We start from the raw sequence: 25086 nt of genomic DNA on the forward strand, positions 1-25086 counted from the left end.
AGTTAGTTCATAAAAAATGGATTAGGGAAATAATTGTAGATTCAAAGCATCACAGGTTAAACATTTTAAATACTTCATAAAACAAAGCTCGCAAACCTAACACTGTTTAAATCTAAAAATTACTCAATGTTTCAAATTATTTTACCTTTAATTCAAAATTAATTCAATTAAATTAGATTTATTAGTATATTAAATTATAAAAAAATAAAATTGAATTATAATCCGGTTCCCGGTTAGGAATCGGTCGATTCTAGTTCCGAACCGGAACCGATTTTATTTAAAAAGTTGGAACTGGTACCGGAACCGGAATCGCGTTTTCCGGTTCCGGTTCTTCAATTAATCGGCCGGTCCGGTTCCGATTCCGGTTAACCGAGAATCGGAGAACCGTTTAAGCACCCCTAGACTTCACACCATAAGCAATTTATATTTTATTTTAGGACGTCCTACTTTAAGATGAGTTATTTTTTTTTATTTTTTTTTAAGAATATTTAAATTCTCTTACTTTATTCTCTCTTCTAAAATCATTTTTTTAAAATCTCGAGGCAAAAGAATCTCCTCACTTCTGGAGAACGGAGGGAATACTCATTTTGAACTAGTATCATAATTTACTAACCATTAATGAAATTAATCCAAAATTATAATTATCCTCTAACATCTGTTTTCTTTTAAAATTTCTAAGTTTGTACATAAACACAAGGCTCATGGGCCGGGTCCAAGAATTATAGTACTCTATTTGGAGGGTCAGCTAATACTCACTCCTCTCCCCAATATGTAACCCATTTTGACAAGATACAAATTTCAAGAAATGCAAAGTAAAATAAGTTGAAAAAGTTAATGGCCGGTGTATCCTATTTTTTATATTAATTTTATAATATAATATAAGATAAATGAGTTAGTGAAATGTGAGATTCATTACCAAAAATAGTAAAAGTAAAGTGAGACAATTAATAAGAGACAGTACCAAAATAGCTAATTGGGACACATAATTGGAAAATGAGGAAATATTAGTTTCTAAATATACTTAATTAGTTTATACATTCGTTAAAAATGAATAATGAATAGTCTCGCTAAACCAAGGAATTAAACTAAAATATGGTAGTATTATGTAATTTCTAATTGTTTATAAATAATGTCTCATAACATTCTCACCGAGGATATATAATCCTCGATGTTCTAATCAGATTCTGAAGGAGTGGGCTGCAGGCCTATTTATGAATACTGTGCTGGCCCTATAACAGCGCCAAACATTTTCTATCTATTTGCTGCATATGTGAAGATAAATTCAGCAATATCTAATTGATTGTTCACTTTGAGAGTGCAAGCAATCACTTAACCTATTCATCTGATCCAGGGCATTTTTTTTATGTCTTCTTTACATATTATGTGTTCAATATAGCTTCTTGTAATTGAAAACTAAAAACATAGGGATGGAAATCTTGGTAGAAGGCGACAGCAAATGAGAAAGAGGTGAGAATAAGTAGCACCACAAGTTAAGATTTTTGCCAAATGGCAAACACATTACTATAACAGAATGTGGTAGGCACACCACATGGCATCTCAACTAGCCAATCACACGTCCACACTCATATCCTAACTAGATAAGCCCCATTCATCCATACATTTAACTCTCTGTTCCTCAACTCTCTACACACATTCCTGCACTCACAAATGGCCTCTGCCTGTGCTTCATCAGCCATTGCTGCTGTTGCCTTCTCCCCAAGGCAAGTTTTTTTTTTTTTCAAGAATCACAAAAAATGATATTTTTATGATCAAAGAGTCATTAGCTTTTACCCTAGCATATTTTGTATAATCAGTATTCTGCAAAATATCACATTGTAACCATATTAAAAATAAAACTTATCATGCAGCTCACAGAAAAATGGATCAATTGTGGGAGCAACTAAGGCCTCTTTCTTTGGACAAAGAAAGTTGAGAGTCAGCAAGCTTACCGCACCTTCGGACAAGAGATCAGTGGCTGTCTGTGCGGCAGCTGATCCCGACAGACCGTTGTGGTTCCCTGGGAGCACCCCTCCCCCGTGGCTCGATGGCAGGTCTGCTAACATTCCCATATGCACCAGTTTTGATAGCATTGTGAATATACTTCTGATACCTATCTGAATCCTGCTGTGCAGCCTTCCCGGAGACTTCGGCTTCGATCCTCTTGGCCTAGGTACATTATCAAGCATCAGCTAGACCTAGAGAAATTGGAAGACACCAATTGAGTTTTAAACTGCTTTGCTTCTTTCTGCAGCATCTGACCCCGAGAGCTTGAAATGGAACCAGCAGGCAGAGCTCGTCCACTGCAGATGGGCCATGCTGGGCGCTGCCGGCATTTTCATCCCCGAGTTCCTTACCAAGATCGGCATCCTCAACACCCCTTCGTGGTACACTGCCGGTGAGCAGGAGTACTTCACTGACACGACGACACTCTTTGTTGTCGAGTTGATTCTCATCGGCTGGGCCGAGGGAAGAAGATGGGCAGACATCCTCAAGCCCGGATCTGTCAACACAGATCCCATATTCCCCAACAACAAGCTTACTGGAACCGATGTTGGCTATCCTGGTGGACTGTGGTTCGACCCACTCGGGTGGGGCACTGGATCACCACAAAAACTGAAGGAGCTGAGAACAAAGGAAATCAAGAACGGAAGGCTGGCAATGTTGGCAGTCATGGGAGCATGGTTTCAACATATCTACACCGGAACCGGACCCATCGATAACCTCTTTGCTCACCTTGCTGATCCTGGCCACGCCACCATATTTGCTGTAAGTGAAACATTACAATTTCAAGCATCAAGCATTAAAATTTTACAGTCTATTAACATCTAACGAAGGTTTCACTACAAAATGCAGTCATTCAGTCCTAAGTAAGAAAAAGCAACAAAGTCGATAGCACAAGAGGGAGACAAACAGCAGCAACCAATTGCTCCGGGAAGAAGACATTCTTAGTTTGTTTTTCCAATTAATGTTGCATTGTTTAGTTGTGTACTGCTACATCCTTATGTATGTAGAGAAGTGCTTAAGCCGTGTACAAATGCATCCAAGAAATCCTAAATACACATCATGTCCATATATATAACAATATGCATGCATCATGAAGACAGTTTATTGAATCTTAGATTAGTCATTGATGATAGAAAATCATAAAGCAGAATATAATGAGCATCACAAATATGAACTAAAAGTCACAAATTGTACATGCTGATCATGTATGATTTGGACTACAAGTCCTAATCCTAGTAATCAGCATCACAAATATGAAGAGACAATTAATCATTACTAATACAAAGAAGTATTGAAGTAAGAAGGATCTATATGACAATGTTACTTTATATCAAAGGTAAAATGCGCACAATAATAGATTTCATCAAGGAAACCATAGGCTTGCAAACTAACTTAGCTCTATATACACCTGGCTTTTATCTTGAATGCTGCTGCTAATCTGACTCTGGTTGTAAGCAGTTGAGGTCGTGTGCATCAGCGTTTAGTCATGACATAACTGTGAATGACAAGAGGCATCTTTCAAATTTCATAAGTGCATAGCAAGACTGAGTCCATTTCAAAATAACCTATACATTGATGCAGAGTTGAGATTCAAGTGAAGCAGTTTGATGTTAATAAGAAGACATTTTAACTTAAATTTCAGATGGACCGTGGACGGTAACTGATCAATTTATGAAATACTACCTGTCTTCATCAGTAATTTCATCTTTGCTAAAGATGCTTTGAACATTTCAACAAGGTTTTCAGAGAAGAACAAAATTCTTAAAATAGTTGAGTGCTCAAATTGGATCATTTAACAATTCATACCATATTTGCCATTACTTGGTGCATGGTCTATGAGATGATCTATTCATATTAGTATAACATATTATAAAGATGAAAAATCTTTGATTCATTTTGTAGCTATGAAATACATGTAATATATATGACGCCAAATGTCTATTGCTCACTCTTCTATTTTTTCCTTTTATCCTTATGCTTTCATGTTTCATTCCAGCGTACTGTAACCTACAACTAAATAACTCTAGAATCTTACAAGTTAGTTTAAATTACAATGGAACTAGACCAACCTAAAAGCTATAGTTGCCTCATTATTCATATCCCAGCTTGACGTGCAAGAGTTTATTGTCTTCTTGTTCAGTTAATTCAAACAAACAAAACATGAAAACTGGACTAAAGTCTGAAACTTTTTAAGTACATTTTTTAATATGGAAAGCAAGAATCTAGAACTATTCAATAAAAGAAATGGCCACGAGGGAGATATTCTGTATCTTGATTCATGTGTGATGCTTTTAAGATTAGTTTTCCTTGGTAAGATTAAAGCACCATGAAGTTTATTAGTAACAAACACAGCTTTGATGATAGAAAGCATAAAAGATCTCAAAGCATGTCTGATCTCCCTAAGAATGTTTGATCAATACGTTAAAATAAATCACTAAACTATTACAGATTAAAATTGACGCACATTCAAGATTCTACTAGGTTGTTTTCACAATGTTATTTAGATATTGCAGAAGTTTCAATGTGCAAAATGAATGCAAGGGCTTGTGTACCTTTATCTCTACTTCACTAGGTTTCTCTAATTCACAGTTTTAGTATAGCATTGTGTTGGTTACCTAGTTTCCATTGGCGACGTCCCAAAAAATTTGCTTCTTGCTATCTATTCGTAAAGACTAAGCTTCAACTTCAGTGAATTTTGGTTATTGAAGATTATAGGACCTGAGTTTGAAAGGGAAGTATCCTTAAGTAAAAAAAGAAAAACATTATGCTGAAACGTGCAAATTTGGCATGGCACACAAGCTTGCACTTCTTAAGAGTTCTTGCTTGATATGGAAGGAGAATTAGTTTTAAATACTCATCTTGAATATGTTAGTGAAGTCAAATAGTAGTACTACTACTTTGCTGATGATTATAAAGATTCACATAGTTACCTGTAATAAGATACTTGAAGTTACATGACAGCTTCACACGGTTCTACATAATAGGACAACTAAGCGAATATGAATTAAGTTCAATCACAAACATAAACATCAACTAGGTGAATGTCTCTCTCAAGTCTCAAAGCGAAGAGACAAAATAAGCCAATAGAAGTGACCAAGTAAACAACCCGGACAAGTCTCAGCCACGCACTTTTTAGTGCCTCTAATTCTAAATGGTAGTCATAATATGCAAGTATTAATCTTTCTCTAGCTCTTAGCTCTCATGGCAAATTGTTTTCCATCATAGATTACAAGATTCAGTAAATAATGATTAACCAGAAACTCAGTTTATCTGATCCAAAAAAATCTCTGATTCTGATACTTTCCAATACGAACCACCACTCTGAATTTTTAAAGGCTCAAGTTCACCGCAGTCTACAGTTTTCATGAAGCCATGGTTCACACCACACAGCTTAACAATTTGGGGGGCGCACACATGATTCATTTTAGTAATAAATTATACACCATTTGTCAAATACAACTGAATTCCAGCATTATACCGTGAATTCAGTAATTACTTAAGAAGCTTTAGAATTATCTAATCTCAGATAAATACAGGCATTTCAAAGCTCTCCTCTCATCAACAAAATTATATCATGAATAGCGAATTACTAATAAGTTACTAAGTTGTAAAAATTAAGCAAAAAGATGAAAGAGGAAAAGAACCTAACAATAAAAGATGAAATAAGATTAAAGATTTTGAGGCAAGAAAAGATCCAGATAGCATTATAGCAGTAAGCCAGAGTCCCAGCCATTACAAAGCAACATATCGTGCATTTTTCCTAGCCTAAAGATCAAAGAAAAACACGCAATAAATAAATGAAGAAAACAAATTAGACAAAGATGCACAACCCCTCAACTTTCAATGGTTAAAAGCTTCAACAAGACACCAAATTAAACTACATAATACAACTGAGGCCGGAAATCAGAGATGAAATCACCACGTATAGCAGTATCTAATGTCACACAAACTTCAACCAGAAGAGCTCACATCATATTTAGAAAAGCAGATATCTTGAAAAAGGCGAGCATTAACAGTAAACTATATGAATTTTGTAATTTTAGTTACATCCTAAAGAGCAATACCAGCAGTCATCTGTATGTGACTCTGTGTGTCTCCACAAAGATTACATTTTACAAAGAGCAACAAACCCGAATGGTGTTCAAGAAGGCGGGGGGCGAACAGTAATCTGAACCGGAATGGGGCGGCCCGTGCCGGTGCCACCGCAGCTATTGCAGGCCATCCGGCCGGAGCCGGCGCAAGTCCGGCAGCCGTAATCGCCGTCATTCCAGCGGGTGCACATGCAGGTGACCCGGCCCGTTCCGTTGCAGCTGGGGCATCTGGGCGTCCGGCCCGAACCCATCATGGGGTTGTGATCCATCACCTGTTTGACGAGAACTGCCCCTGCCAATACGCTGAGGCCGGTGGCCAATTGGGTTAACACGATCGGCGCCATATATAATTGAAGTAGAATCAGCGATTTTGGGAAAATGGGAAGGGGAAAGGGTTGATTTTGGGGGTGGATTTGGATTAAGATTTGGATTTTGGAAGGGAATGGGATTGTGTTTATGGGGGGAAGTGGTGGTGGAAGAGTACACGTAAGTCGGATTGGAGTGGTGGTGATTTGGGCTTTTCTTAATTATTCATTTTGTTTACTCCATGTTTCATTTGTCGTTTCTTTATATTTTCGGTGTCGTGCCTATATTCTATTTATAATTTTGTACTCCCTCATCTGCGATTAGGAGTCTCGGTCACTTTTGAACACCCGTTTTATCAAAATTATAAAAAATAATTAAAGTGGAGAAATAGTAAAATGAGAGAGAAAATAATGTTACAAGAGTCTTCTCACCATTATTCTCTCTTTTATTTTACCATTTCTCCACTTTAACTATTTTTTATCATTTTTATAAAATGAGTGTGCAAAAGTGACCGGGATTCCTAACAGCGGATGGAGGGAGTAATACTAGTATTCAAATTCTGAATTATTTAAAGGATATAAATCACTATTAATATTAAATTCCATTGATTCAACCTGGTTTTGAGATTGAAATGCAGGATTCAACATTTTCACTTCTTTATAAGAGTATTTCACTACTAACGTAACTAATTGGTTGTCATGGTCGTCAATATATACGCATTGTTTCTAGGGATTTTCGGGAAGGATAGAAGGTATTCAAATTCTGAATTAAAGGCAGAAGGAAGGGTGGGACAAAGTAGGAGTAATATAGTTATTGGAGGTACGAATATAGTCTAGATCAGAAGGTTGAATTACATAGATCCCCACCTGCAATAAGGCCCAGCTCGTAAATGCATAATTTTTGTCCTGGATTAAATTGGTTGATGCAGTGATCCCTAAATATATATACTCCACTACTTTGTACATTAGCTATCCAAAAACTCTTTTTTGATTTGATATATAATCCAATAGATAGAGGGTTCACAGCAATTGGAATTGGAGGTAACGAATTTGTGCAACTCATGGATGGTTATTGATGTTGAATCAGTTCTTCAGAAGCCAATCCCACAGGTAGGCATGTTCTCATGGAGTTTGTATCTATTATGAATAGATGAAGATGTGTCTTATTCGGCACCATCATAATTGTTTGATACTTATAGAGTAGAGGTCCTTTTTGGTCCTAAACATATCGCGATTTTTTGATTTTGGTACAGAACATTATCTTTTGAATTATTCGGTCCTTCACAAATAAAAACGGATCACATTTAGTCCGAATTGGATGGAACAGTTAAAATTTGAGAGACGGGATTGGCTGGATATAGGGGAAATTTGTTCTTGGCAGAGAAATATGATTTGGGAGTCGCTTTATTCTTCTCTGAGGAGAAGCTCTGTAGCTTTGGATCTCAGAATTTGAATTCTCTCTTCCTCTTCTTAGCATTTCAGGCATTAATTATTAACTCTTAATCTGGTCAAAATTCAATTATGAATAGTTGACTTGTTAAATTTTAACATTTTCATTTAATTCGGACTAAATGTGATTCGTTTTTATTTGTGAGGGACCAAATAATTCAAAAGATAATGTTCTGGACCAAAATCATAAAATCACAACATGTTAAGGACCAAAAGAGACATTTACTCATATTTACATCCTTTAGTTGCAAGTAACTCGTCTTTCGGAGAGGATCACCTCATTCAAATGATACACCATTTCATCCTACACTAATAAAATAATGACATGTGAATATTCTATAAATTAACAAAATAAAAGACTAAAAGTTTAATTACGATGATACATATCCTCATACACATTTAATGCCATGTAATCCCCCACGCAGCTGCCAAAAAAACTGCGATAAATTAATATCAAGGTTTCACCATGCTAAACGTTTAACAAGCCTTACACTAAATAAAAGTTTCACCATGAAATTAACAACTCCTACACTAAATAAAGGTTTCACCATTCTAAAAACCACAAAATGTCAAAAGCTCTCCAAATCTCCATTATAAATTGGATGAACGAAACATTCAATTTATCAAGAATTTTCTTTTAATTAAATTTTAACTTCTAGATAAAAAAACTCTCATACTTATCATATTCTCATCCAATGTCATTTATTTTTAGTACTGCCTCATAAAAAGTTAAAACCAATTACATAAAATATTTTGATAGATATTTCGATCCTTTATTATATTTTTTATGCATTTAACTTAGAGAATTAGAAGGAAGAAGAAACACGTAATACCAATTAAGTTTGAAATAAGTCACGAAATCAAGTAATAGTACATAGTTGTAAACGTAAAGTAATCGGAGCTAACCTTCCTTGCAGACAAAAAACAAAGTTTAACAAAAAAGAAAAAAAAAGGGGATTTACGTTTATGATTTTTAATGAGAATTAAATAAATGAAACCTCTAGGGTTTAAATTTTAGGTTTTAGTGTGTTATTTCCTTTTTTAAAGAATATATATATGGCATTAAACTATTGATGTATGAGGATATGTATCATCATAATTAAACTTTTAGTCTTTTATTTTGTTAATTTAAAAAATATCCACGTGTTATTATTTTATTAGTGTAGGATGAAATGGTGTATCATTTGAATGAGGTGATCCTCTCCGCTTTTCTTGATATTATTAACAGATAAAGTTCAAAATGCCATTTCTTCTTTTCAAGTTTTAACTCATGAGCTATCCAAAGATGCACATAGTATGGTTTTATAATACTCTATTAATGTAGTATAATCTTTTGACACAAGGAATTTCAGTTGAAGTCATTTAGCCGGACAATGAAGCTGGTTGCAGGATTTTTATTCATGTTCAATATATAATGGTTTCCAAAAGTGCAAGAAAGGATAGTTTTCTGGATTCTGGTTTCCTAAACATTAGTCCATACTCTTACTTGAAGTTTGATACTTGAAAAGTAAAATGCGGAAAATAAAATCGAAGAACTCTTAAAAACTACATTGTGATTGATTTGAATTGTTGTTTAAGATATATTTTACATCCCTATTTATAGGACTAGCGAATTAAAGGTACCTAGGAAAAATACAATTGGAACTATAACCCTATAAATGATATCCTCTTTTCAATACAATTCGGACTCACATGTTCCTCTTTCCAACATACTTGGGACTGACATGTCATCTTTCCAACACTTCCCCTCAAGTTAAGTATCAAGTTTTTCGACACTTAACTTGCACGATCTTCATTTTGATAAATAGTTTATACTTGTATTCAGGAGTCCTTCACTTTTTCTGATGACAGTTTAGCTCGGTCTAGAGTCATCTTCGGCAGTTTTAGCTCATGCCATAGGAGCCATCTTCGGTAGTTTTAGCTCGTGCCATTAGGAGCCATCTTCGGCAGTTTTAGCTCATGCCATTAGGAGCCACTTCATTCTTCTTCTGACTGACATTTTACTCATGTCGAGGAGTTCAATCAGACATTTTAGACTCATGTTGAGGAGTTAACTAGTCTTTGGACTGAATTTAATTTGCAGCCCAAAGCTTAATTTAGGGGGGACCATTCTCGACCCATTCCAGCTCAAACTATGAGCCCATTATTTTCATTTTCTTCTTCTTCTTGAGCCCAATAACACTTAGGCCCAAATTTACTTCACCTTTTTGGAAACCTTGAAGAAAGAAGACTACTAGTCTACCACCATCAGCCTCCTTTTTCTTGAAGAAAGAAGACTACCACCTCTGCCGAGTAACCGCTGAACTCCTTGTTTCTCCGGCTGCTTCTCTCTGGCTGTAAGGAGGAAGTATCCGACTACACATGATTCATCGATTTCAATGGCGTCTCTTTTTTTCTTCTCTCTGCTTCCTTTCACTTTCCTTTCCAACTCCGGTCACCTGCCTCTTTATCGGCCGGTGCTTCTCCAGCATTGTGCTTCCCCTCTTTTCGGAATTCTCACTATTCCAGACAGCCTCTTTCACTTCGATTTCTCCTCGTGCTGCCATCATGGCAGATTTCTCCACTTCGACAATTGTGCACCGCGCCTCTTTCGAGGCTGCTTTCTTCTCCAGTTAAACTGGACTTCGTTGCACTCACCACTATGCTGGTACTTCCTCTTGCCAAATAATTCTCCGATTGTTTCGCCTCCTTTACGGGCTGTCTTGCTACCGGTCTTTCCTGGCACCATCGATATGTGGGTTGCATTGCAGTAGCTTTCTCGCCCTCTCTCCCGCGGGCATCTTTGCCTTCTCGGCCAACATACATTTGGAGAAGGATTGTTCGGTGGGATACATCTTCTCTCCCTCGGCCGGACAAACCGAGAGTACTTTCAGCAGTGGTTCTTTCCGATGTTCGAAGAGGAAGAGAGGAATTGTCTGGAGAATACTTCCTCTCCCCCTCGACCGGGCAGTTCTACGATTGTTTAACATCCTTTCCAAAATGCATTGCTGCTGATCTCAACAAGTTTTCTGATAGGGACCCAACAGTGAACGAGGAAACACAATCGACGAGCCCACGTGAGGAGCAACCTGACATCGAGAGGCAAGTCCAACAAACCGTAAACAAGCCCAAGACCGTGAAGAAAGCAGCAGCCCAAGCGAGAAGAGATCATCCAAAGCGCACAAGATCTCGCCCCAGCAAGTACAAGGATTTCGTATCAAGATAGGCACCGCGAGTTTATTTGCTTTTCCTTATTTTTGAGAGATATTATTGTTTTTTCCTAAATTATCGTTTTATTTGCTTAGATAGATAGAGTCAAATCTTTTCGGGTTTTCTTCTTGATTCTTTCCCGAATCGTAAGTCCGAATCAAGCAGGGGAATTCTATATATTATAGAATTCCCTTAGATCGAGTCTTGAGAAATAATTAATAAAATTTATTATTGTCTCAACCCTAGTCTCTGCAAACAAAAACCCAGCACCTCCACTGGGGCAATTCATCGAACATCTTGCAATCCATCGGCGATAGGACGTTTAATCCTATCAACTAGTGCTTTCTTGAGCCTCTCTTCCCCCGCTGATTGTTACAACAACCTTGTCTACGTTCTGCCATGGCGTCCGACGAAGTTATCACCGGTGGAGACCCTACCCTCAATTACACATTCCAAGAACTCGGCCAGAGCATGTTTGACATCAAAGTGCGCATCGCTGGTGACGAGAAAAAGATTCAATCCAATCGTTTTGCTCAGGAAGCCTTTGAGCGACAACAGACCCAATGGAACAAGAGCATGGATGACCATATGACCCGATTGCTCGCAGCGGTCGAAAACCTGGGAAAAAAGCCCCCAGAAACAACGTCGCTGATTCCATCGGCACCCAACCCGCGTGGTTGGAAGATTCCGCCGTCCACCACCATCAAACCGGTGGGGTTTACACAGGATTCGTGGCCAAAATTGAAGATGGATCCGCCTCGATTTGATGGCGACGGCGTGGTGTTGTGGATAAAGAAGATTCAGAAATATTTCAATCACACCTTCACTCTACCAACGGATCGCCTATATCTCACGGCGTTTCTATTGGATGAAGCGGCGGAGGAATGGTTTGAATGGTGGGAGACCAACAACACAGACCGAAGTTGGGACGAGTTCCTCCTCGACATTAAGAAGCGTTTTGATCCCGATCTATATGAGGATTATGTAGGCCGTTTGGCTACCATTCGCCAGAACGGGTCTTTGGATTCATATCTCGCCGAATTCGAGCCGATTTTACGGAAGGTATCACATGTGGGAGACGAGACCTTGACGTCGTTGTTTATCGTTGGATTGACGGCCTCGCTCAAACATGAGCTATTGATTCGCCGGCCTGCCTCTCTAAGCGAGGCCATAGCCCTCGCTCAACAGTTAGCGGCATGCCAAGCTGCTTCGACTGCCGGACACTCTAATAACGCGCGGAACAATTGGCAACCCCGTGAGTTCAAGAGCAACCAGAAGCCCCTCATCTCTAACCTGAAACCGGCAGACTCGGCCCGGTTAACAAATGGCCAGCCACGACAGCAACGCGAACCACAGGGCCCGATAGATTACCCAATTATTCGTATCTCCGCTGCAGAAAGGGCAGACCGTACTAGAAGGAATTTGTGTTGGTACTGCCCAGAAAAGTATACACGATCACATATTTGCAGCAAGAAATTTTATGCTTTCATGGGCGACGAGGAGACTATAGATACCGGCGACGCGGAGAATATGGTGATTTCAGGTGACGTGTCCAGCGTCCTAGTTATTGGCCCTAAGCTCAGGCCGCGCTCAATCCGCGTTACGGGCAAGATTTTTGAAGCTTCGGTGTCTGTACTGATCGACGGCGGCAGTACCCATAATTTCATCAAGCCCGCCGTCGCGGAACAGCTAAGTCTCTCTTTACATACTATTTCTCCATTTCGGGTATTTGTAGGCAACGGTGCTTCGTTGCGCTGTGATTATGTTAGTCTCAATACACCCATTTCTCTGCAGGGAAATCAGTTCGACCTTCGACCTGCTGCAGGTCGAAGGCCCTGACGTCATTTTGGGCGTGCAATGGCTCCAGGATCTGGGCAAAGTGATGTTGGACTTTCGAGATCTAACTATGGAGTTCTGCCTCCTACACGCCGCTGGGATCATCGGATACACCTACTCCAGTCGAGTATTAACGTTCGCCCATACCGCTACCCCTACTTCCAGAAGGCGGAGATCGAGCGCCAAGTCAAAGATATGCTAGCTCAGGGGGTTATTCAACACAGCACCAGCCCCTTCTCATCACCGGTTCTCCTGGTTCGGAAGAAGGATTGGACGTTCCGATTCTGTGTCGACTACCGTGCTCTAAATGCGGCGACTACACTGGATCACTTCCCCATTCCAACGGCAGACGAGTTGTTTGACGAGCTGCACGCGGCGGTGATTTTCACGAAACTAGATCTTTGTTCGGGTTATCACCAGATTCGGATGCATATTGATGATATCCACAAAACGGCCTTCCGCACACACGACGGGCACTTTGAATTTTTAGTTATGCCCTTCGGCTTAACGAATGCTCCGTCAACATTCCAAGCTGCCATGAATGGGATCTTCGAACCGTTTCTCCGTCGGTTTGTGATCGTTTTTTTTTACGATATACTCGTCTACAGCAGCTCTGCAGGGGATCACCTGTGCCATCTCCGTGAGGTATTATCTATACTTCGGACAAATTCTTTCTTTATCAAGAAGTCCAAATGTGCTTTTGGTGTCTCGACCATAGATTATTTGGGGCATATTATTTCAGCCGGGGAATTACGAGTCGACCCCGCCAAGATCGAGGCTATGATGGTTTGGCCGCCGCCTATCAATATTAAGCGCCTACGCGGATTTCTCGGCCTTACAGGCTACTATCGCCGTTTTGTGCAAAATTATTCGGTAATCGCAGCTCCGCTTACGGAATTACTCAAAAAAGACTCCTTTATTTGGAGTGAGACCGCGACAGCTAGCTTTACTGCCCTCAAGGAAGCTATGAGTTCTACGCCGGTCCTTAGATTGCCGGATTTTGCCCTACCATTTGTGATTGAAACGGATGCTTCTGACTTCGGTGTAGGCGCGGTCTTGATGCAACAAGGACACCCAGTAGCGTATTTCAGCAAAAAACTTGGTCCGCGCCGTCGAATGGCGTCAACTTATCATAAGGAGCTCTATGCCATCGTTGAAGCAGTGCAAAAATGGCGACAATATCTTTTGGGTCATGAGTTCACCATCCGGAGTGACCAACGAAGTCTTAAAGACCTCCTTTCTCAGGTGGTGCAGACTCCGGACCAACAGTTCTACGTCCGGAAATTAATGGGGTTTAAATTTACAATTGAATACAAATCGGGAGCTTCAAATAAGGTGGCTGACGCCTTATCTCGGCGGGACGATGACAGTAGTGACCCCGCTCCCAAATTGTTTTCCCTATATGCTCAGCCAACACCAGCAGTGCTTGAGACAATTCGTCGCGAGAACGGAGAGCTGCCGGATTTGGTAGCCTTGCACCAGGCCGTGATTTTGGGCAACGCACCCCTTCATATCTCAGCCACAGATGCACTACTCTACTTTAAGCGGAGGATATATGTCTGTCGCGACTCCGTCACACGAGCAGCCATTCTCAGTGAATGTCATGACTCGCCCACGGCGGGGCACCCAGGAGAGCGCAGGACGTTGGCTCATGTGGCTGGGGTTTTCTATTGGCTGGGACTGCGGCAGGATGTCCGGGAGTATGTGGCAGCGTGCTTTACTTGTCAAGCCACAAAATATGTGCGTGATAAGCCCAATGGCTTGATCCAGCCACTTTCTATCCCAGGTATGGTGTGGGAGGCTGCATCGATGGATTTCATAGTTGGCCTTCCGCCATCACACGGATACACGGCGATTATGGTGGTCGTAGATCGCTTGTCGAAATACGCTCATTTTGGCGCATTAAAACCAGGATTTGATGCGCCGCGAGTGGCTCGGCTTTTCGTTGATACTGTTGTTAAGTTGCATGGATTCCCCACCAAACTGTTATCTGATCGAGACTCCATATTTATGAGTGACTTTTGGGAGGAACTCTTGAAGCTCAGTGGAACGAAATTACATTTTACGACGGCCTATCACCCTCAAACGGACGGCCAATCGGAGGTTACTAACAGGGCGTTAGAGCAATATTTACGCGCGTTTACGTTTGACTGACCAGCGCGGTGGTTCGATTTGCTCCCATGGGCGGAGTTGGCCCTTAATTGCAGCATGAATACTAGCATCGGAATGTCGCCTTTTCAGGCATTATATGGCAGAGAGCCGCCCAACTTGTTCGCGACTTACCCACGGCCTTCGCACAATACTGCCGTGGAGGATCCGTTGACTGAACGGCAAGAGACTTTGAGGGCTCTGAAGCAGCGCATTGCTCGTTCGCAGGAGTCTATGGTGGAGTTTGCCAACCGCCATCGCCGGGATGTGGAGTTCAACGTGGGTGACGTGTTTTGTTGAAACTCCAACCTTACCGCCAGCACTCGGTGGGTAAGCCGGCGTCTAATAAGTTGGCACGGAGATATTTCGGTCCTTATGAAATTACCGAACGTGTGGGTAAGGTAGCATACCGACTTTTGTTGCCGGCAGATAGCATGATCCATGATGTTTTCCATGTCTCCCTTTTGAAGAAGTTTGTGCCGTTTATTTCGGCCACAATGGACTTACCGGCGTCATTTCGCCGCAGCAACCCGTTGGACTCACCCATCAGCGCGTCTGCCACACGTACGGTGCTCGTCAAAGGCGTTCCGCAGGAGCAATGGTTAGTCGGGTGGGCGTCGGATGATGGCGTTGTTCCTTCTTGGGAACCAATGGCGTTGCTTAAGACTCATTTCCCAGATCTTCACCTTGAGGACAAGGTGGCTCTCGTCGACGGGGGAGTTGATAGGGACCCAACAGTGAACGAGGAAACACAATCGACGAGCCCACGTGAGGAGCAACCTGACATCGAGAGGCAAGTCCAACAAACCGTAAACAAGCCCAAGACCGTGAAGAAAGCAGCAGCCCAAGCGAGAAGAGATCATCCAAAGCGCACAAGATCTCGCCCCAGCAAGTACAAGGATTTCGTATCAAGATAGGCACCGAGACTTTATTTGCTTTTCCTTATTTTTGAGAGAAATTATTGTTTTTTCCTAAATTATCGTTTTATTTGCTTAGATAGATAGAGTCAAATCTTTTCGGGTTTTCTTCTTGATTCTTTCCCGAATCGTAAGTCCGAATCAAGCAGGGGGAATTCTATATATTATAGAATTCCCTTAGATCGAGTCTTGAGAAATAATTAATAAAATTTATTATTGTCTCAACCCTAGTCTCTACAAACAAAAACCCAGCACCTCCACTGGGGCAATTCATCGAACATCTTGCAATCCATCGGCGATAGGACGTTTAATCCTATCATTTTCTCAATTCGCCAGAACAGCGACTTATGATTTTCCTGTCGCCTTTTTCCCCTCAATTTCACGGTGACACAACACCGTCGTTTGCTTCGGTCGTCTAGCGCTCTGCTCTTTCACTCAGCGGGCAAAAGATTCACCGCCGCTGCCAGCGCTGTTCAGCCGCCAACCTTGCTTCTCGCGCTGCCATCTCCACCACAGTCGGTTGTTCGTGGAGCAGTAGCCTCGTCGTCATTGACGTTCATCGCTGTCGGGGTTCCATCTCTATTGCCAACTTGCCATTGCCTTGCGCTACCACCGTCGCTCGCTGCCTTCGCCAGCGCTGCTGCGACACCCTCTCACCGTCTTTTTTCCTACCGCGGCGCTGCTGCCGCTCAAGTTTTAGGCATTTGCTCTATCATCACTCGGTGCTTTGCCGACCCTTCTGATTTCCCCATCTCCGGCTCGCTCTTATCCGTTAACGATGACCACGACCTTTAATTTCTGGGTGGCATGCTCTTGCTCCCTCGACGCCCTCATCGCGCAGACGATGTTTAGTATGAATCAGTAAAAAAACAGTAGTTTGAGATCAACTTTTGACGGTTGTTTGGTTTATTTGGGCAGATTTTGGGCTGTATATTTGGGAGGAATTTTTCCTCCTCTTTTTTTTTCTATAGATACATATCGATCCATTCAAGGAATCGAGCCTGCTCTGATACTATGTTGAAAAGTAAAATGCGAAAAATAAAATCGAAGAACTCTTGAAGACTACATTGTGATTGATTTGAATTGTTGTTTGAGATATATTCTAGATACGAGCTAAAACTGTCTAAGATGGCTCCTTGACACGAGTTAAAACTATCAACCAAAAATTGAAGAAGCTCCCTGACACGAGCTAAAATGTCAACAAAAAATTGAAGAACTCTTGAAGACTACATTGTGATTGATTTGAATTGTTGTTTGAGATACATTCTACATCCCTATTTATAGAACTAGAGAATTAAAGGTACCTAGGAAAAATACAATTGGAACTATAACCCTATAAATGATATCATCTTTTCAATACAATTGGGACTCACATGTTCCTCTTTCCAACATACTTGAGACTCACTTGTCGTCTTTCCAACAGATACTAGTAAGGAAGTTAGGAATGTGGTTGCTACAAACAAACAAGGCAGATGTTTTCCCAAGCACATAGACCATAGTGTTTCTGCTCTGACTGGATATCTGGAACACACATTTAGAGTTTGGCCTGATTTTATTTATTGAATTATTAAGAAAGAATAACTTAAATTGAGAACATATGTATAGGTGAAGCGATTGATTAACGTGTCGGACTATCAGGGCTGGGTATTCTTTCCTGCTCAAGTTACTTACTTAGGTCTCTGACTGGAAATAAGCATGTGATAGGCTAAAATTGTGTAGAAGATCTCAGTTATATAAGTGCTTCAGGGTGTTGTGCTCAGGCTTTAAGATGGTAATTTCACATGTGATGCTTGAGACATTTAGTAGTATACTGAGATAGATGCACTTGATTTGAGGATCTAAAAGATATACAAACACTTTGGAATTTGGTTCTGTGTAGAGTTTATTGATGTCTTATAGATTCTGAGAGAAAAAATGAAAAATCAACATTCTGATTACATTTAGGGGATATCTTTGGAGGGTAAATGTCCCAATTAGCTCCAAGTTTAAGTAGCTGTTTCTGTCAATTGCTTTTCCTCAAAGGGAAGCCACTTATACAAGCTAGCAAATATTCAAGCTAATGAAGAACCAACACGCCCATCCCTATATGTATGAGTAAACATTGGACTTCCAGTGAGCAGGTGCATGCTATCCCTCTCTCTTCGGGGGGAGGGGGGGCATGGTGTTGTTCTCTTAAGTTTATGCACATCAAAGTACACAAGATACTTGAATAAATAGCCCCTTTGAGCGCATGCACCCAAAGCAGTAATACTAGTAGTAATTGGGATACAAGATCCATTCTAGAAAATATGATCTGGTGATGTCTCAGTTCATTCACTATCATAATTCTATAAGACTAGTTTATTATTGAAAAATGCTATATTATGTGATGGAGTTGCATTCTTCCAGGTACAAGATGAAGTATATTTTATTTTGTAAAACTAGTTCCAGTTTGGTCACCAAACTTGCAGTTCGTTTATCTCCACAAGCTGATAGATAGTTACCTTGTGAATTTTGTATCTGAAAATTTAGCAAACAAAACGGATCCTCATTAAAATACTCCATATAGTAGTTTGTTGAGGTTTTGTAACATCTAGTATAGATAGAGGCGTAGAACGTCTTTGTTTTCACATTAATATAAGTTAATTCATTGGCCTTTGAGAGCTAAGTCGACTGTGTTTTCTTATGCATTCAAACTGAAGTAGTATTCGTCAAAGTTGTTGCATTGATGTAGACTTTTATGTCTTTCACCACCATTTACTTTAAGCTTAAGCTGGATTGTTTTTTTCCTTTATAGTAACATAATGTTGTAAAATATTTTCATACCCCAATTCTTTTTTATGTTTGGAAAAAGCTGATAAGGAACAAGTGAGTGTGCTCATCCATGGTGATGGCAGTTGTTGGAAGATGCCCCTCCAGCAAAATTCCAAGGCTGTCTATGACCTAATTGTGTTGACTGTCTTTACTAAAAAGGCTTCTTCTTCCAATTATTTTTGGTGAAAAGCACTAAACATTAACTTATTGCCTTCCATCTATTCTAGTATGCCTCAACCGCTTTAGTCTTATTTTTCTATTCACTATTTTAGACTTATAGTGGAGTATCTCTTCCTAATCCATCCACAACTCTTTTAAGTTTTAATCCATGAGATTGGGAGTACATGCGAAATTACGTTATTGCTACTAAAATTATTATTATTGCTTTTAATAAAAATGCTCTACTAAACATCAACTTTTGCTATTAAGTTTAATATAACTGCCACTCAAAACAATTAAAATATGATATTGATACCCCATAAAATAAGTAGGCTGTATAAGGAATCATCAATTTAAACGGGGCTGATCTTTAAATTATTTGGCAATAAACACAATACTTATTATCCTCAAGAAAACATCAATTCGACCAATTGTTTTTTTGCACACTGCATTTCAAAATGAAAGATGCTTTGGTATATACGTAATATTCCCATAGACCTTATTTTTAATAAAACAATAATTAGTTCGGGACCGAATCAGTATTTAATGAAACCATTTCCGGTACTAAATTAAACATTAAAGATGATTTTTTCCTAAACCTATTCAAAATATATAGTGGAGTCTTAATAACAAGAGGGTGGGGCCGACCTCTAGTTGTGCAACGGTTCTCCATTGCTCAAATTGTCACTTTCGATATAAAGATCAACTTTTGAAAAACATAAAACAAATATTATTAGTTTTTTTTATAAGGAAAGTGAACTGCCTTTTCTTTCTTCCCCATACTTGTTTCAGTCAATGAACTAATAATGGAACAGGATCAAGAATTAGGGAGACTTTTTTTTTTTTTTTTTTTTTTTTTCTCTCTTCTTATAATTGAATTTGATATATATATACTACTTTGGTTGTCCATCTCACAAGCTAAGGTTTCTAAGTCATACCCGAATTAAGAATATCTCATTTGTCTCGAAATTTAAAAGTAAATAGCATTCTGAACTCCATAAATAGATAAAATATAAAAGCAAGCAAAGAAACAACTGAACTTTTGTGATGCTGATTACATCAAATTGTGAATTATTAGCATTTTGTGATGTAAGCTAAAAAGGTTAGTGGTCAAGCACGCATGAATTTTATTTTTCTAGGGAGATTATCATTATTAATAAATCACAAGTTAATATGATTCTATATTGTGGGCCATTTGACGACGTCGATGTCGGCGTTTCGCTATTTGTCTTGCAATTTTTTCTAAATATCAACATTAATGTATTTCTTATATAAGCATGTAGTAATTGTGCATCCACCAATAAATATTTAATTTGTGCTCATCATCTATATTCTTCTTCTCCAATCTCATTTGTACTTCCTTCTAATCTAAGCTATCATGTTACCAGAAATAAGCATTCAGCAACAGGCTACTACAGAGAGAAACTCCAAGGTACTACTCATATTTCATGATTTTGTCATCATTAAATTCTACTACTACTATATTTTATTTACACACATATAGATATTTGAAACTTTTTGGTGTATGTTATTGATATTAATTATTAGAAGGAAGTGGAATGTGATGAAGGAGAAGAATCATTGCAATCATCGTCACCAAGCAGGCCAACCAGCATGGTCTTTAAGGCAAACTCCTTAAACTCCTCAATATATTTGCTTCAGTTAAGATTGGCTGGTCATGATCAGAACCCGAACAAACAGGTTCTAGTCATGACCTAAGAGACAATCTCACATAAGTTTTATTAATAATCTCTAATTTTTTAAATAAAAAATTAAAAAAAAAAAAAAACAGAAGGAGAACAGAGTGATCCCTGCTCACCTAGTGGCTGAGGCCATCTCGACACTGAAGGGGCTCGACCTGAGGTGGTCGGGCCCCATCACCCCAGCCGAAATGCAGTACGTGGAGCAGTACGTCCTGGCCAAGTACCCGGAGTACTGCAACGGCCTCTGCCTCCCTGACCGATCCGATCACGAATCTTCCACCTCTGACATGATCACTAGGATCCAGCTGTCGCCCTCACGACTGGTTGACACCCTCACCAAGAAGACGTCCTTCCAGGGCAACTTCATGTCCATCCCCGAGATCCAGGCCCGCAACCGCGCCCTCGACAGCTGCGGCCTCACTGCAGAGGACTACCTCGTCGTCTTCACCGCCACAGTCAGGGAGGCCCTGACCATGGTGGGGGACTCCTACCCCTTCTTCAGGGGGAACTACTACATGACAGTTCTCCCTGAAGACGAGGACGTCATCAGGGAGGTGGCGGCGTCCAAGGAGGCCAAGGTGGTGGGGGCGCCCGCGGCTTGGCTGGACCTCAGGATAAAGGGGTCCCAGCTGAGCCAGTATTTCAGGAGGAAGTGCAAGTGCAGCCCCAAGGGGCTGTTTGCCTACCCTGCTGCCTGCTCGAACGGAGAAGGGGGCTTTCTCCGTTCAAGCATGCACTGGATATCGGAAGCGCATAGGAACTCGTGGCACGTGCTGCTTGACGCTGCCGGGTTGGAGGCCGGGAAGGAGTGCCTGTCGCTGGCGCTGCACCGCCCTGATTTTGTCACGTGCACGGTTGATGTGGCGCACGCGCACCCATCTAAGGTTACCTGCCTCTTAGTGAGGAGGAAGTCGTTTGAGACGAACGCGCCTTCTGCTTAACATATACGGGGATTAACCCTTGTTTTGGTGCAAATATATATATACGCATTCTACATTTTGGCCTTTTTATGATGATTTATACTGCATAACATATTTTGTTTAAGCAAGGTTTTGATTTTGGAATAATCGTGTTGTGTTGGATAAATATAATACTGACCATGGTTCCTTGTTTCTTAATTGGCTACTTTTGTATGAATGATCATTAGATGTAAAAAAAAAGTTAAGAATCCATAAAAATTTTCTCGTGACTGAGGGGGGTATAATCAGTCATTTGGTATGAGGGGGTATATCTGTTTTTGCTAATATGCTATTGCAATGGCCAATGGTTTTGTTCAATTGCAAGTTGATCTACCATGTATCAATGTTTTTCAAAATGCATGGCACTATTTGGTCCCGATTTTATATATCTAAACCAGTAATGAATCAAATCCTTTTGAATTGAAAAACAGACTGTTTGTCTGTGAACCGGTTCCAAGCAATTTTTAACATTTACAAAACTAGAAATCAGAATTGAGAAAATGGAGGATCTGGTGTGGATAATGCTATGAATAGAGTAGGTGGAACAAGAATTATGTCGTCCAACGTTTGTGGATCAAGAACAAGAAGAAGATATAATTGGTTGCATTGAGACCACATGGCAACCATAAAGCTGGCCTGAAATTCAATAAACTGCATTGCTATAGAGCATCTCTCCAATCAATCAACTAATATACTACTCCACTAGTATACTTTCTCACATACTCTCTCCACAGATTTGTGTTGTGAATTCTATAATCAATCAGAATGGATAATGCTAGCTACCAAGGGTCAAGCTCAACTGCATCTTTACACACAACATTATTAAACAAAATTACTTATACTACTACTATTCAAATTTCTAAATAAATATCTGAACAGGAAAAGGCAAGCCAGTTGATGGACAATCAGTTCAAAATGTAATTAATTAATTTATTATCTCCTCTTTTAAATATCTAACTTAACTAAAATCAATATGAAATGTTGATTTAGTGACGAACAAACACCTTACTAAATGAAACATGGCACTTCAATTCGGTATTCCGACCAATTTTTATGTGTCGATTCGTGCTTTGCTGATAGATTTAATTATTTTAGTACTACTAATATTTATCAAAACTTTTATGAAGACTTTATACTTGGGGTTTTTTGCTTGTTTCTAATTAATACTAATACTACCACTTTTTGCTCAATCAATGCCTGCCTAATTCAAAAGTCGTCATTAGTAGTATATCAATCAATATATACCTGCCACTGATTTTGCATAATCAATACCTGCCTAATTACTAAATTGCCACTCTTCCAATTCTGCCCCTGCAGGCAATACTATAACGCCATTTGCATTATTCAATGTTCACCATACTTATTTTCAATATGCTATCTAATTCGTCGGTTGATTAATTGACATTTTGTAATGGGCCTACACACTAAAATTGAAGTCCAACAAATTATGATCCTTGATTGAAGAGAAACTGTAGTGCACAACAGCACAAATGGCAAAATATCTACATGAGTCGTCGTATATATCTTAAATTTCAACCATTTGAAAGGTAGGCCATTTTACATTTGATAGCGGTTTGTGTGGAGAAATATTAGTATAAATTAGACCCAGAAAGGGTCAAGGGTCAAGACTCCAGCGCAACCAAATCCATGAACCTCTAACCACCAATTTTTAAACATGCAGTAAACATGATTTTATTTTCCTGTTTGTGGTGTATGTATGAGTTGCGTGTTACTGAATAACAGCGAAATTCATTGAACAAAATCTATGATTTATCATTGTTAGTACTATTTCATAAGAACAAAGTTTATCTTATCTTAGTACATACATTTTCTAATAATATGTTGATTTTTTGTACTTAAAGAAGATATTTATAACAATCTATCTTGACATCTTGTCAAGGTGGAGCCACCTAAATTTGACAGCACCACAAAAGTTTATTAAAAACTAGTCTCTATAATTAAAATAAAATTTCTATTTGTGAAATAGGAAATATATCATATATAAAGATTCTCCTATCATATAGTGACAAGCAACTTAAAGTTTTTTCTTATATTCTCCATTAAAAAAGTAATGTATTTATTGCATGTTTATAATTGTTTATACTAGTAGAACTAAGCTACCCATGATTTGACACCATAGTAAAAATAAAAGGAGACAATAGTAAAAATGAAATAAAAATCTGGGTTGGCGCAGCCTAGCAAAAGGCGGAGTTGATGTTAGCGGCGGGCGGTATCTCGAAATGCCACAGCCTCCCCTCCGCCTTGACCCGATTCTTCTTACACAGGAACGCCTCCGCGTACATCTTCTCCACCCTCCGATCCACGTCGTGTAGGAACACGTGCGTGACGCCCGGTTTCTTCCGGTTCCTGGCCATCACCGCCGCCGAGTATATCGCCGCCATCCTCCCCGGCGCCTCCGGGAAGTACCCCCGCGGCGCGTCGATCATTATAAGGTCCCACTCCGTGTCGTACACCTCGTTGGCGAGCATGTTGAGCGCTAATCTGAATCCAAAATGAATTCACCGGAATTTAGAAAAAAGAAAGACTGATTAGCATTTAGCAATAGGAATACCTGCATTTATGGTTGCCACGTAGGAAAGATTTATTCGGGGAGCAATGAGGCTCGGAGCGGAAATGGTGCATCAAGTCGTCGGCTTGGGAGAGTTGGTTGCGGTAGCGGACGGTGTGGGCGCGGAGGGCAGGGGCGTCTTTGAGGACGGTTTGGACCCACTTGGGATCCTCCTCCAGGAATAGCGTCCTGCCACGTGGATTGAGGGAGGCCCACATGAGTGAATCGCGCCCGAGTCCGAAGACGAGGAAGTCGGCGGGCCCCGACGCCCGGAGGACGTTGAACGTGACTGAAATCTCGCCCCGGGACTGCTGCGGCACCACCGTCGACGTCGCGTAGTGGAGGATCGCCTCTAACTGGAGGCTGGTGGCCGGCCCGGAGACGCGTGACCCCCACGCGCCGCACAGGAACGGGGCCGACGAGTTCTTACCGAGGAGAAGGAACACCAGCGATGCGCCTCCGATCAGCCCCATCACCACCAGCCTCAGGGGCCATCGGCTCTCCGCCACCTGGCTTTGGTTGTTGTTTTTCTGCATTATTTTCTCTTCTTTTTGAGGGATTTGGGACTGGGACCAAACCAGAATTCTTCCTCGCCCACATTTAGTACTAGTATTTATTTTATTACTATTAATTATTTGTATATTTATTTTTGGTTTAAGGGGTTAAGGCTTTGACTAATAGAGTTTCTATATTTTTCATTATTACTATTTCCTCTTTCTTATTCAAGATAATATCTCAATTAAAATATTCTATTTTTATATACAGGATAAATTTGTTTCTTCACTTTTTATTCAAATATTTAATTTCTTCTACTTAAAATCTGTGTTATTCAAAAAAATTTCATACTAAATGGAACTTGTGAAAATATTTAACATTGTATAACTTTCATCATTGCAGTTACAGTATTTTTATTACTATAAAAATATGCCTTTTAATCGATAAAATGTCATCATTTTAGGATATA

General features: G+C 40.0%; 4 protein-coding genes across 6 annotated transcripts; 2 read left to right on the forward strand and 2 right to left on the reverse strand.

Moving 5' to 3' along the window:
• The first annotated feature begins 1570 nt into the window (after positions 1 to 1570).
• LOC125205441 (chlorophyll a-b binding protein 7, chloroplastic-like) lies at positions 1571 to 3074 on the forward strand. Its single transcript, XM_048104368.1, has 5 exons — positions 1571 to 1721; positions 1869 to 2051; positions 2133 to 2170; positions 2252 to 2766; positions 2854 to 3074. The coding sequence occupies exons 1-5, from the start codon at positions 1669 to 1671 to the stop codon at positions 2869 to 2871; spliced, it is 807 nt and encodes a 268-aa protein (XP_047960325.1). The 5' UTR covers positions 1571 to 1668; the 3' UTR covers positions 2872 to 3074.
• On the reverse strand, positions 2950 to 6621 carry LOC125205443. Of its 2 annotated transcripts, XM_048104371.1 has the most exons (3): positions 6069 to 6621; positions 4620 to 4722; positions 2950 to 3499 (listed from the first exon to the last, which is right to left on the reverse strand). In XM_048104371.1, the coding sequence occupies exon 1, from the start codon at positions 6437 to 6439 to the stop codon at positions 6146 to 6148; it is 294 nt and encodes a 97-aa protein (XP_047960328.1). In that variant the 5' UTR covers positions 6440 to 6621; the 3' UTR covers positions 2950 to 3499; positions 4620 to 4722; positions 6069 to 6145. The 2 variants fall into 2 exon arrangements, with proteins under 2 accessions (XP_047960328.1, XP_047960327.1); XM_048104370.1 differs by lacking the exon at positions 4620 to 4722.
• Positions 6622 to 20166: 13545 nt separating this feature from the next.
• On the forward strand, positions 20167 to 21661 carry LOC125204950. Of its 2 annotated transcripts, none has more exons than XM_048103722.1 (3): positions 20167 to 20323; positions 20443 to 20517; positions 20684 to 21661. In XM_048103722.1, exons 1-3 carry the CDS (start codon positions 20270 to 20272, stop codon positions 21533 to 21535), a joined length of 981 nt encoding a protein of 326 aa, XP_047959679.1. In that variant the 5' UTR covers positions 20167 to 20269; the 3' UTR covers positions 21536 to 21661. The 2 variants fall into 2 exon arrangements, with proteins under 2 accessions (XP_047959679.1, XP_047959678.1); XM_048103721.1 differs by having other exon boundaries at positions 20440 to 20517; positions 20684 to 21638.
• A 1952-nt stretch (positions 21662 to 23613) lies between these two features.
• On the reverse strand, positions 23614 to 24725 carry LOC125204224 (probable methyltransferase At1g27930). Its single transcript, XM_048102819.1, has 2 exons — positions 24126 to 24725; positions 23614 to 24055 (listed from the first exon to the last, which is right to left on the reverse strand). The coding sequence occupies exons 1-2, from the start codon at positions 24656 to 24658 to the stop codon at positions 23749 to 23751; spliced, it is 840 nt and encodes a 279-aa protein (XP_047958776.1). The 5' UTR covers positions 24659 to 24725; the 3' UTR covers positions 23614 to 23748.
• Positions 24726 to 25086: the final 361 nt, after the last annotated feature.

Source organism: Salvia hispanica, chromosome 2 (assembly GCF_023119035.1).
Source record: "Salvia hispanica cultivar TCC Black 2014 chromosome 2, UniMelb_Shisp_WGS_1.0, whole genome shotgun sequence".
NCBI lineage: Eukaryota > Viridiplantae > Streptophyta > Magnoliopsida > Lamiales > Lamiaceae > Salvia > Salvia hispanica.